The following is a 13,661-nucleotide window of genomic DNA, read 5'->3' as shown; positions in this document are numbered from 1 at the left end:
CTTTCTTTCTTCCTGTCCCCACATGTCCCCATCCACAGCAAGCTTGGATGCAGCCAGCTGTATTGCTAGTGGGCCTGCGGCCCTGCCCCTCTCCCTGTTACTTCCATTCCTTGCAGTGGCCTGCTTAAACTGGGCCATACCTAGACCTGGAGGTCTCCATGACACTCTGACATGCCCCCTTTCTTGCTACCCATGCCATCTTTTCCCATTGGCTGGCTTACGCTCTTATAGGAGCCCCTCCCTGCCCCCAGGATGTCTGTAGCACTCCTAGCCATGCCCCTGAGAGCCAGCACGTTGGCTCTTCCCTGCCCATGGTGCCACAGTGGGGAATTCTTGTGGGTTTTTTTTTGTTGTTGTTGTTTTGGGTGGTGGGGCCTAGGCACTGTCTGTGAGCTCTTTACTCAAAGCTAGCATTCTACCACTTTGACCCACAGCACCACTTCTGGTTTTCCAGTGGTTAATTTGGAGATAAGAGTCTCATGGACTTGCCTGCTGGGGTTGGCTTTGAACTGCAATCCTCAGATCTCAGCTGCCTGAGTAGCAAAGATTACAGGCATGAGCCACTGGCACCTGGCAACACTGGGGGAATTCTTGATATGGCCTGACTTGTTGTCCAGGAAACCGGTCTCTGGGCTTTCCAAGATGACCCAGTATCTCTGAGTAGTGTGCGTGTCACTGCCACCTCCCTCCCTTCACCAACGAGAACAGGCACAACTGGTGAGCCCATTGTGGCACCCATAGCTGCCTGTCCTGCCTTGCCCCACCCTGCCCTTGTCCGTTCATTTTGCTCCCCCCCCCCCAATTCTTCTGGAACCTAGAGGCAGTAAAATACCCAGGGGGCTAGATGCCAGGCCCTTACTGCCTAGGTAATCCCTTACACCACTGCTGGGGAAGGTTGAAGGCCAGGCAGGCTTGTGCTCTCCACTGTCCAAGGGAACCAACTACTTGATGGGCCACAGTGCTCAGAATGGCCTGCAGCATGCAGGAGAAGCATCTTGATTGCCCTTGAAGTCTCCCCCCCTCCCTCCACCACATGTAGCACAGTTCTAGATCCTTGGGATGCCAGATTCTGGAGATGACACACTTCCTGGACCAGAGATGGCCTCACCACCCTCCCATGTGGACAGTATTCCTTGCCTGGAGCCAGGTAGGGTAGAAAAAACTTCAGGAACCTGGGATCAGAGGGGCCTCTAGCTGTCCCTTTACATTGCTCAGCCATAGCCCACAAGGCTTGCTGGGTCAAGCCTCATAACCTTCCTTTGGCCCAATGGAATGTTGTATCTATCTGCTTAGCCTCTTTGCCTTGGCTGGCAGCCTCCTCTAAATGCTGTTAGACATCATCTCTACACCTCTGACACAGATGCCGTCTCCCTGTCCTTGTGAAAGGTGAACCGTCAAGGAGGGAGAACTATAGCAAGCGTCCACATTGTGCCTATCCCAGAGGGCATCCCTGCTCACTGGGGTAACGCCTAGGTCTCGTCCTTCAAGAACTTTCTTCCTATAGGCTGTATGTTTCCCTCGTTTGTAATTACTAGATATATTAGGATATTCTTAGCACAGGATCACAATAGCTAGGTGCATACAACCACATAAAATGATGCTTATCAAAATGAACTCCAAGAAATGGAAATGAGGTTTCTTTTAGCGTACTGTTGGCAGTTACTTCTTTCTTTTTTTCCCCTTTGGTTTATTCCCTGTTGTTACTGCTTTGATTTCTGTATCCTTGGTCTTGTATATGAGTTTATCTGATTTGGGGAAGGGAAGGGGAATCACAGAAACAGTGGTTCAAAGGGTGAACCAATCCAATAGTGATACTCTTTAGAAACTATATTGGAAATGAACTTGGGGGGCGGGCAGGGAAGTGGCTGAAAATAAGGGAGGGTAACACTGTTCACAGGGAACTGTACTCATTGCCTTGCTTATGTGACTGTAAGTCCTGTGTACATCACCTGTACAATCAAAATTTTTTTTTAAATCTTCCTTTCCCTAGGCTGAGCATAGCATGGACCTCTGTTGTTCCTAAGGTGACATCAGCCTTACCAGGAGCAGCCTGGTCCCCAGGGATGGCAGAAACCAAGGCCTGGAGAAAGGGGCGTGTTGCCTTTATGCTTCAGTATAGAGCTAGGCACCAAATCTGGGTCAGCAGGCCCTCTAGCCACAGACTAGCCCTCAGGAAACTCAGGAAGGGCTAGATCAGAGCCTTCCACCATGTTCTGGCTTCCTGCTGCCTGTGAGGACATGTTCCTCCAGCCCGTGACAGTGCTGATCCCTCATCAAGCCTGCGTGCGGCAAGAGACTACTTCCCAGTCTGTAAACACAGGGTGTGTGTCGTAGTGGCTGTGAGCTCAAGAGGGGGCGGCCAGCAAGCCGGCAGCACAGGTCCTGCAGCCTCAGGGCTCCTGGTTGCCCAACAGCAGGCTGGGGGCGGACCATGGCTACTTATTAAAGGCTGCCTGGAGCAGCCTGTGCTGAGACAGGTGCCTAGCAGCCCAGGAAGCCAGCCAGTGCCCGCCCCAGGTAAGCCAGCGTGGTGGGGTTGCTGAGGACAGCTGCCGGGAACCCGGAGGCAGGCAGAGGGCAGTTTGGGGCAAGCTTGTTTGCGAGGGAGAAGGTTGGGGAGACGGGCCTTTATGCAGGCTTTCTCTGGTGCCTGCTTCTCAACACTCTGTCCCAAGTGGAAAACCCAGAGCGTTTCCTCACTGGGGCTTCTTAGCCAGTGTCCCATGAAGTTGCGCCCCCGTTCCATTCTTGGGCTTCCTCTCTGTATCCCTGATGGGGACTGTGACTAGATGTGGGCTTATCAGCAAAAAAGCAGAGTGGGCACGGAAGGCCTTCCTTTAGCTACTCCTTAGATAGGCAGGATGGGACTGGCGAGGCAGACTTGAGGGATGGAAAGGAGAGGGTGTTAGGTGTTTGGAGGGCTCCATCCTAGAGGGTAGAAGTAACAGGTCCTGACCACTGGCCTCCAGCCTGTGGAGTCTCCCTGTGGAGCGTCCCTGGATATGGGTCTTGGAAGCTACTCCCAGAACTAAAGTTCACATGAGATGAGTTGGGGGTTGGCAGGAAGTAAGACCTACAGAGGTCAGAGCTTTGGCCAGTGAGGGGACAGCCATGCTTAGCTGAGCCTGCATAGTCCATTTATTTTTTCTTCTTTTCTTGTTTTGTTGGTCATGGGGCCTGGGCGCTGTCCCTCAGCTCTTCAGCTCAAGGCTAGCGCTCTACCACTTGAGCCACAGCGCCACTTCCAACTTTTTCTGCTTATGTGGTGCTGAGGAATCAAACCCAGGGCCTCATGCATGCAAGGCAAACACTCTACCATTGAGCCACCTTCCCAGCCCTCTAGTTTTCTTTTGAATAGATGTAAATTTTGCTTACTTTTCAGGTGAGTAGATTACAAAGCTCATAACTAAATTCCCATTCAACTCACCTGCACATAGAAAGCAATGCTCAGGATAGCACACAGAAAGCTAATTCCCCATATATCTCACCTACTCTAGGCAAAAAAGGAAGGTTCTGGGCACATGGTAATGGGAGAAGCTTGGTTATTCCCACTTCTTTTTAAAATTATTCTTACAAAGGTGATGTACAGAGGGGTTACAGTTATATAAGCCAGGGAACGAGTACATCCCTTTCTGGACAATGTCGCCCCTTCTGTCATATTCCCATTTCTTTAGCCATCGAGTTTATGCCTCTTGTTCTGGCAGCCTTAGGCCCTGCTGTCGCTGTGAGAGAACACCACCATGTCGGAGCCACCCCGGGCTGAGACCTTCATCTTTCTGGACCTGGAAGCCACTGGGCTCCCCAATGTGGATCCTGAGATCGCTGAGTTATCTCTCTTTGCTGTCCACCGCTCTTCCCTGGAGAACCCAGAGCGGGATGACTCTGGTACCCCCATGCTGCCACGGGTCCTGGATAAGCTCACACTATGCATGTGCCCAGAGCGCCCCTTCACTGCCAAGGCCAGTGAGATTACTGGTCTGAGCAGTGAAGGTCTGGCACGGTGCCGGAAGGCTTGTTTCGATGATGCTGTAGTGAGGACACTGCAGGCCTTCCTGAGCCGCCAGGAGGGCCCCATCTGCCTGGTGGCCCACAATGGCTTTGATTACGACTTCCCTTTGCTGTGCACGGAGCTGCAACGCCTGGGTGCTCACCTGCCCCAGGACACTGTCTGCCTGGACACGCTACCAGCACTGCGGGGCCTGGACCGTGCCCACAGCCATGGCACCCGGGCTCAGGGCCATAAGAGCTACAGCTTGAGCAACCTCTTCCACCGCTATTTCCATGCTCAGCCGAGTGCGGCCCACTCAGCGGAGGGCGATGTGCATACCCTGCTCCTGATCTTCCTGCACCGTGCTGCTGAACTGCTTGCCTGGGCAGATGAGCAGGCCCGCAGCTGGGCCCACATTGAGCCCATGTATGTGCTGCCCGATGGCCCGAGCTTTGAGGCCTAAGTGCAAGCTTGCCTGTGCAGTCATGCTGAGGCTGCGAGCTGCTGCCGACCAGAACCTTGCTTCTCGTCCCCAGCACACAGCATGCATTCCCCAGCCCTAACCTCACTGGCCGTGGAGCCCTAGCGCCTTCTCTCAGCAGATGGCTGCTTCAAGGCTTCCATTTTTTCCCTGTGGCTGAAAATAAACGTCTTCAACTACTCACCAGCTGGCTTTAGTGACCAGACTCTTGGGGCCAGGCTCCCTGCTCATGTACCCCATCATCCTGCTTAGGGCTCACAGTGAGCCATGTCAGGCTAGAGCAGAGTCCCCAGATTGTCCCACTGGTTTCTTACAGGGTGAGCTTTGTGGGTGCACAGGGGAGGGGGAGACGTCAGTGCTCAGGCTGTTCTAGAGGGCTGATAGTTCAGATCCTGAGCCATTGGCCATCTCCCTGGCAAGTCTCCTGTCACCCTGAGTGTTGTCCTTGCTCCAGAGGCCCAGGAGATCAATGACTAGGGCCTGGGAATAAGCAGCTGAATCTGTACCAGGGAGGGAGGCAGGAGGGGAGCTGAGCCTGAAGAGCTGGCACCTGCCTGGATACAAAGCCCAGCTCAAGCCCTTGCTCTCTGGGGCCCTGCTTTGTGAAGTGGGAATGGTGAGTTGACACGACATGACGCACTAGGGAGAGGGAGGCACCACTCCCTAGATACAAGCAGGGCACATGAATGCCACAAGAGGGCCACCCAGGCAGTCCAGGCTGAGCTGACCTGAGGCAGAGGGCTAGCTCCAGGGATCACAGACCTCAGAGGGCTGTGACGCTGTGCTGCGGAGGGTAGCTTCTTACCATCCACTTGGGTTGGATTTTGGGATTGCTGGCTAACCTGCCTGTGGGGCTCCACCCCAAGGCACTACCATTTTGTGGGGAGGCAGGCAACGAAAGACCTGTGTCACTGAATGCCAGAGCAGGTATGGAGGGGTAGGGTGACCACGCCCAAGAATGAGTCACTTGAACAAAGCCTCCAGCCTTGAGCCAAGCAGGCCCGTAGGGAGAACTCTTAAGTAGGTCAACATGACTAGAGCTGCTGCAACGTGCAGGTGGCAGGATGATGAAGCCAGGGCACAGGCAGTGGCCACATCAGACTGTCCATGTGGCCTGGGCCAGGGCTGAGCCTGAGAGGGATGGGGAATCACAGAAGTCTGGAAGAGAAGAAGGACAAAATCAAATTATGCGGAGACTAGACTAGAGTGGTTCTGGAGGGAGAGGCAGCCTGGCATGGGGAAGGGTGTGGTAATGGGAAGCCCACAGAAGCAAGTTTGGCAATGTGGTCAGTAACCAGAAGGTCTTGTCATAGCCAAGCCTTCTGATGAGATCACTCACCTAAGGAAGTGACACAGAGCCAGGCCTGGCTGGGCAGAGCTGGGCCTTAGAGGAGCCGAAGAAGTAAGGGGCCCAGAACCTTCCAGATCTACTGCCTCAGCAGGGCTGGCTTCTCTTTCCTTTTGGCCAGCTTGCAGGCAGACAGCTGGAACCAGAAGGTGGCACCCTTGGAACCCTTGCCTTGCTGGCGAATAGATGGTACCAAAGGAGTACCTTCTTACTCAGCAGCTCAGAATGGGCTCAGGTCCAGACTGGACTTCTCAATCTGCGAAATGTCTCTTCCCTGGAGAGGTATCCAGTTTCACATCCTCCCACTCGTAAGGACTGGGACGCCTCTTTCTCAGCACTCTGGGCCTCCTTGGCCTCCTAGTGGGCTGGCCTGAGATACCCTTCCTGAATCTGTGCTTGTTCAGACTGGCTAGGACAAACAATGTTTCCATGGGGTGCAGGCAGGCTGTGACTTGCCCTCTGCTACATCAAAGCAGTTATTTGCTGGTAAAATCTCAGCAACTGACTTTCCAGGAAAGTAAATGGAACCATACATACGTATGTGTGTATGCACCCTGATGTTTCCTCATGGGCAAATGTGGTTTTCACAGCAGTGTGAGCTTTCATTCTCTTTTATCTTACTAAGATGAAAGTACAGCAACAAGGATGGTAGGGCTTTACACGTTCATACCGTTCACAATGTCATAGCTGCAGAGGTGATAGTCTTGTTTAATCTGCACTACAAACATTTCCCTCATGACTTGCTTCAGTCTACACAACTGACAAAGCAGTAATAAGTCAAGTGCTGCTGTTGATCTCCATACTACAGGTTTGCCACTCTGGTTAGTCTCAAGCTACCACCATGATGTCACTGAAGGTGATCTTGGCAGGAGAGTCAAGGTGGCACTCACTCTACAACACTGATCCACCATGTAGAGCCATTAGGTGTATGACAATACATAGTCATAATAAATTGGGTTAATTATGGTGTGATGGGCTTCAATGATCTATTTTTAATGTAAGTTACTTACCTTTCCATTTATATGTTAATGTTTAATAAATCAATCAGCTCTCAAATTCCTGAACATTCTGTATCTGTTAGAATAGCAAAAACAAAAACAGTGACGCAGCCAGGCACCGGTGGCTCAAACCTATAATCCTAGCTCCTCAGAGGGCTGAGATCTGATGATCACAGTTCAAAGCTAGCCTGGGCAGGAAACTCCATGAGACTCTTATCTCCAATAAACCACTTGAAAACAGGAAGTGGCGCTGTGACTCAAGCTGTGTGCTCGCCTTGAGCTGAAGAGTGCAGGGACAGCACCCAAGCCCAGAGTTCAAGCCCCATGACAAAAATAAAAAATAAACAAAAAAACAGTGACCCAAGTATTAGTGTGCATGATGGAGACTGCAGAGTCTTACAATTCTGGGGAGTTTATAAAGTGGAGCCACCACTGTGGAAAAGTTATGAAAAAGTTAACCACACACCTACCATGTGATTTTTCACCACTGTGACAAATGCCAGAGCGAAGCAATTTAAAAGAAGGAAAAGCTGGGGACTGATGGCTCATGCCTGTCATCCTAACTACTTAGGAGGCTGAGACCTGAGGATCCCAGTTTGAAGCTACCCTGGATAGACAAATCCAAGAGACATCTCCAGTTAGCCAACAAAAAGCCAGAAGTGGCAGTGTAGCTCAAGTGGCTTAGCACTAGCTTTAAGAAAAAAGCTAAGGGAGCACTTGAGGCTCTTTGTTCAAGCCCCAGTATCATTACACACACACACACACACACAAACATACACACACACACACACACACGCACATGCGCACACACACACACACACACACACACACACACACACACACACACACACACACACACACACACGGAATGGTTGGTGGTTTGGCCTAAATGTCAGAGTGTCTCCCTAGCAAGCATGAAACCCCATTACTACCAAGAAAAAAGAAGAAGAGAGATTGATTTTGGATCACAGTTCTCAGTCCATGGGTGTGGCTGGCTTCATTGCTTCCAGTCTGCAACAAAGCAGAACATAGCAGTAGCCAGAACATACGGAGGAGGAGACTGCTCACATGTGGCAGCCAGGAAAGCCAGAGGTAGGAAAGGATCAGGGAAAAGCTATCCTTCAAAACACACCTGCAGTGACCTACTTCCTCCAACCAAGCCCCATTTCCTACCACCTCCCAATAATGCCACCAAATTATGAATCATCAGTGGATTCAATCACTGATGAAGCCAGAGCCTTCATGATCCAATCACTTCCCAATGACTTTATCTGCATCTGGAGACAGTCTTTAACACTTGAGTCTTTCAGGGGGTACTTCATATTCAAACCATAACAAAGGCCATTTGGTTTTCTGCTATTCTGGTGGATTCCTCATACATTTTGATATTAACTCCCTATTATTAGAACAGGATTCTCAAATAATTTTTCCTAATATATGATGTGCATTATACATGAAAAATGCATACTCACACATGTACTATAGGTTCGGTTTCTCTCTCTGGATAGCCCATCCTGACATAGCCATCCTGTTGAGCAGGTTCATTTTTAAGATTCAGAGCCTGAAGCCAGTCATTTCAAGCATAAATGCTCCAAATGGAGACCCAGTGGGCAATAGGAAATGACACTATATGGAAAAGACTCTTCACAGGAACCAAAAAGTGGTCTTTCAGGGTGTGTTGAAGAATTTGTAGGATGGGCTGGGAAGGTGGCTCAGTGGTAGAGCGCTTGCCTTGCATGCCTGAGGCCCTGGGTTTGATTCCTCAGCACCACATAAGCAAAAAGAAAAAAGCCAGAAGTGGCGCTGTGGCTCAAGTGGTAGAGTGCTAGCCTTGAGCTGAAGAGCTGAGGGACAGCGCCCAGGCCCAGGATTCCCCACAACCGGAACCAAAAAAAAATAATTTGTAGGAAAGAAGTGGGATGATCTGCTTTCCCACAGTCTTAAATATGGCCAGATTAGCAGAGAGGGGCTGTTCAGGTAAGAACTACACAAACAAGGCAATGTGGGAGAGAACAGAATGTGCCTCAGGACAGAGTGTCTGGGAAACATGGGGAGGTAGAACACCCCCTCCTCCCCACTATGTGATCCAGTAGAAATGATATGGGGAGATGAGGAGGGACGATAAGTCATTTGAAAAGATCTTTGGGAGTGCTAGCAGCAAGAACATCTTGGCCTCCCCTCCCTCCACAGAAGAGTCAGGATGGTGCTTTGTGGTGCTCAAGCCCCTCCCAGGCCAGGACTAGATTAGCTTGAGGAGTTGCTCCCTGACCAAACAATGGCAAAGTGTGGGATCACTCACTGTCCTGGGAAGAAACATTCAGGGCAGTCTGGCGGGGAAAAGATGGCCAGAAAGCTACCAACATGTAGCACAGACACTGAACATCTGACTTCAAGTTCCCCAGGGAGGAGGAAAAGGAGGCCAATGTTCAACTCAGGTTCCAGCCAAAGGTGAGCTAATGCACCCAAGGTCCTCTTATTCCCTCTGACCCCTCCTCCCATAACTCCTTCCCTGTCCTGGCCTGCCATACACCCAAATCAGCAAACCACACCCTTTCCTATTGTCCTTATTCCCATGGCTTCTGACCTTCCTTTCCCAAATCAATGCCTTTCTGTGAGCTCCTGGTTGTCTTTCTAGCTTCCCAGGACAACACTGAAGCCCCCCAAACCCCATTATGGGTGGTGGAATAAAAAAAGCCTTCTCTAAGCCGAGCATCGGTGGCTCATGCCTGTAATCCTACCTATTCAGGAGGCTGAGATCTGAGGATCTCGGTTCAAAGCCAGCCCAAGCAGGAAACTCCATGAGACTCTTATCTTCAATGAACCACTCAGAAAACCAGAAGTGGCTCAGTGGCTCAAGTGGTAGAACACTAGCCTTGAGCTGAAAAGCTGAGGGACAGTGCCCAAGCCCAGAGTCCAAGCCCACAACAACAACAACAAAAAAGCCTTCTCCAAAATTTCCTGAGTAAACATGGAAGTTTTGACAGACTAAAGGCAGTTCATTCAGATAGGAAAATTCAGATAAGAACACTGGGAAAAAGGAATGGATAGGAAAGTTCTCTCTTGTAGGACAGAAAGAGATGACCGTCTGGATGCATGAAAGCAATCAAATATCCTCAGAAACAACACTGTGGGATTATCTTGGAGGAATTTTACTAAGACATATAAACACTAATGACGAATGGTAGGAGAGAACTGAATGAGCTACTGAATGTGGCGTCGATGGGAAATATATGGAAGAATGGGAATAATGTGGGCTCCCAACAAATTCAGACCCAAAATCTCGTCTAAGCATTGTTAATTAATGCCTGTGACCCAGGGAAATTGCCCAGGCTGTGAGCCTCAGGTTCTTCATCTGGGAAGCGAATCTGACAGGGTCTGTCCAATAGGCCTGATGGATCCTGATACATTTTCTATGTAAAGTTCCTGAAGTTGAGAGAGAGAGAGAGAGAGAGAGAGAGAGAGAGAGAGAGAGAGAGAGAGAGAGAGAGAGAGAGAGAGAGAGAGATTGCAGTGAATGTCAGTGGATATTCTTTTTAGCAGTGTTCCAGCCCTGTCCACTCTGGGATATTGTTGGGGTGCTCATGGTTCTCTAGGGCAGCCAGAGAATCATGGAATAGCTCATCAGCCAGGATGAAATTTCATGAAGCAAATTCAGTACATATTTTTAGAAGACACATTGCAAAATTTGGCTGTGAATGACTTCCTTGCTGGGCAACTCTTAGAACTTGAACTAAAGACCAGCTCCTTCCCTTTCTCCTTCTTCCTTCCCTCTTTTCCACCCTCCTTCAGAGCTGTTTGTCTACCCACACAACTCTCACCACCACTCAAAAATCTAGCTCTTGCCTATCATTGGCTGAATTACTCCCAGGATAATAAATGCAAATGTCATTGTAATTGTCTCTGGCTCTCCCGGCCAAGCAGAAGAGCACTTGGCCAGGGCTTTCTAAGCTTCACCTAGGCAAAGCTTACCCCTATCCCAGGAAATCCTTACAGACGATGCAGCTAAGTCACTTAGCTCTTGTACATTATTCAGCCACACTTACCTATGTGCCCCAGGAGAGGATTCCTCTCTGCTTTATCCAGCATCCCAAAGGAACTTCTCAGTGCAGTCTTTTATTCTCTTTGGCCTAAGTCACACCACCTGAGGATGAACTCCCATGGAAGGAATTAGTTTCCTAAACTGCCAAACTGCCTTGGCTCAAGACGTTGACACTGGGCTGCTCTCCTCTGGAACCCAACCTCCTCCCCAATCACTTTCTTGTTCATCACATTTTAGATGACATCTGAATATCCACTAATATGGCTACTGCTCCTAGACTACAACATTCTTTGGAGAAAGATGGACCTGACTGACCATAGCTTACTAATATCTTCACCACTCACCAAAGGCCTCCCAAACAGCAGATGCTTAGTGAAGGTCTGAAGAACGAGATGGTGAGTTTGAGGACGCATTTATAGAGATATACTTTAATGCATTTTCAAATAAAAGTCAATATAAACGCAGGTCAACAAACGTATTTTTTAATGTTACAGGGAAGAAAAAAATAAGGGCAGGCAAGAATGAACTTTTTATTTCTCCATTTCTCTATACCATGTATTTTACTGCTGGATCATTTCCATTTCCAAGAAATTACACACTCACTCCAGTGCCATGTTAACCTGTCCTCAGTGACAAAATAATACAGTTTACAAATTAGTTGAACAATTAGCAAGTCACACTCCTAAACTATATTAACAGCAATAAATGTATGACTACTGTCATTCATAACCTTCCATTATGAAGCTGAATAAACCTTCAATTAAAAGGGCCAACTGAAAAATTTCCAAAGGAAACAAGAGGTCAACTTGAAGTCACTTGTATGGCACACCATACATTCCTCTCAACTCACCCTAAAACTCCGCTACTGAGAAGGCTGACTTCAGTCTTCAAACACAAAGTGAACAATGGGTATCATGTACCACGGGATTTGGCCCTGGAATATAAACGCCCCCTTCCCCTCAGTGCCCTTGACTCTGACTCATGCGTAGGGGTCCCGTTCCTTCTCTCTCTCCTCTCTCAATGCTTCTTCATACAGGGATGGGAAGCATGTGGGTTCACACTCACTGAATACAGCCCACCAACTCAGGACTTTCATCTTGCTGGTTTCTAAGTAGGCCCTTGGACCCCACAGGAACTCATAGCAAACAGGTTCACTGTTGGGCACCTGTTGGTACCGCAAGTATCTTTCCTGCACAAAAATTTCAGTGATTAACTTCCTGGGATTCCCATAAAGGTAGTGCCGTGACCCAGGATACACCCCCATATTACTCAGTGCTTCCCAGATCATGGCTTCAGAAGCACGGTTGCCCTCCTTAAAGATGATACACAAGATCATGATTAGAAGGCCCGTCTTTGGCACACCCTGGATATCACACATTATCCCATCATATGTGAGCCCCAGGGAAGTGACAAGGATGTAGGAGTGGTTGGTGGGATTCACTTCCTTCAGCTCAAGGCCAAATATCAGCTGTAGTCTCTCAGAGACCTTACAGAAGATCACAGAGTAGTACTCATGGTGATTTGTGATGACTTCCAGCATTTGTGCCTTGGTGACCAGCTCCTTCCTGCAATACTTGAGGAGCAGGAAAGGCACTAAGGCTAGAACTTCTCCTAGCAAGGATTCAGGGTTACGCGGGATAATGCCCTGGTTACCTCCAAGGAACAAATGCTCTTGCTCTTGGTTTCTGGAGCCCTGATTGACTTGGTTCTCTGTAGCAGAAACCAAGGCACTGGGGGCAGAGGAGGCTCTCTGGGGACTACCTGGTAACCCAGGAGCAGGCTCCTCACTTGAAGTATTTGGGATCACAGCAGAGCTGGAGGAAGAGGCAGCAGCAGTGGCTTCCTCCACCTCCTCAGCCACCGGGACCGGGGAGCTACCCACCAGGCCCTGCCGTGCCTCTCTCTGGTCCTGAGAATCTTCCTCACGCTCGCCCTGCCGGCTCCCCTGACGATAAGGCATCATGGCTGTCGTTGGGCACAGCAGGCAAGAACTTGGTGATGCGGACTCCCAGACCTGGGGAGAGAGGGAGCACGTGAGTGGACGCAGCCTAGAACTCCACCCTTGGTGTTCTAGCAAATGCTTTATTGCTGGTGTTTTCTTGGGGGGGGGGGGCAGGCTCCTGGCTTCCTGGTGGTCTGTTCCCTGAGAGCCTGAGGAAGGAATGGTGTGGCTTCTCATGGGGCAGGTGGCTCTCAGAGCTTAGGGTCGTAGGGCTATCTGTACAGCATGTGGAGCTGGGCAATGTAGGAGTCTCCTGTGTTCTGACATGGGTGAGCCATTGGTACAAATTCATAGTGTGCACTTCTAACCCTGCCTGGGCGTCACCTCCTCTCTGACCTGAGGACAATCTCTTAGACCATGCTTTCAGCTCCTGGTTGCTAAAGTTGGTAGAAGCAGCCCTGATCGGCCTTCCTTTCCTCCTTCCTTCCCTGAGGCTCCAGCCTCCAAAACCATCATTGGGCCTCTAGCCATAAAAGTGGGGTGGGCTGCACTCTTGAAGATCCTACTGTTCTGAGGTGACTGTTCCTTTTGTGCCTACTCTGAGCCTCCATCTGTCTCCTTGCCAGCAGTTGGTCCTTAATACTGACAAAAGTCAGCCAGAGGTCCCCACATAGGGCTACAACTGTTCGGGGGCAGCAGCAAGCAGTGACCAAACTTGTTGTGCAGCATGTACATGGGAGATCTGGTGATCATGTCTTGATAAATGGCAAGGTCTGGAACTACTCTCTGATGACCCGAGGCTACCTCCTTTACACCAGAACCCTTTTTTTTTTTTTTTTGTGAGATACCAGAAGAGGAGCCGAGG

At 49.8% G+C, this 13,661-nt stretch overlaps 2 protein-coding genes across 2 annotated transcripts; one reads left to right on the top strand and one right to left on the bottom strand.

Annotated features, from left to right (window-relative positions):
* The first annotated feature begins 2,490 nt into the window (after positions 1-2,490).
* Trex2 (three prime repair exonuclease 2) lies at positions 2,491-4,616 on the top strand. Its single transcript, XM_042667557.1, has 2 exons — positions 2,491-2,517; positions 3,705-4,616. The coding sequence occupies exon 2, from the start codon at positions 3,741-3,743 to the stop codon at positions 4,449-4,451; it is 711 nt and encodes a 236-aa protein (XP_042523491.1). The 5' UTR covers positions 2,491-2,517; positions 3,705-3,740; the 3' UTR covers positions 4,452-4,616.
* Positions 4,617-11,833: 7,217 nt separating this feature from the next.
* Positions 11,834-12,817, bottom strand: LOC122097032 (melanoma-associated antigen 10-like). The gene has a single exon (XM_042667509.1). The coding sequence runs from the start codon at positions 12,815-12,817 to the stop codon at positions 11,834-11,836; it is 984 nt and encodes a 327-aa protein (XP_042523443.1).
* Positions 12,818-13,661: the final 844 nt, after the last annotated feature.

This window comes from Dipodomys spectabilis, unplaced genomic scaffold (genome assembly GCF_019054845.1).
Source record: "Dipodomys spectabilis isolate Male_0828 unplaced genomic scaffold, ASM1905484v1 ptg000411l, whole genome shotgun sequence".
In the NCBI taxonomy this organism is placed as follows: domain Eukaryota; kingdom Metazoa; phylum Chordata; class Mammalia; order Rodentia; family Heteromyidae; genus Dipodomys; species Dipodomys spectabilis.
Note: the sequence above shows the minus strand (reverse complement) of the source record. Positions and strands in the feature narration are given on the sequence as shown.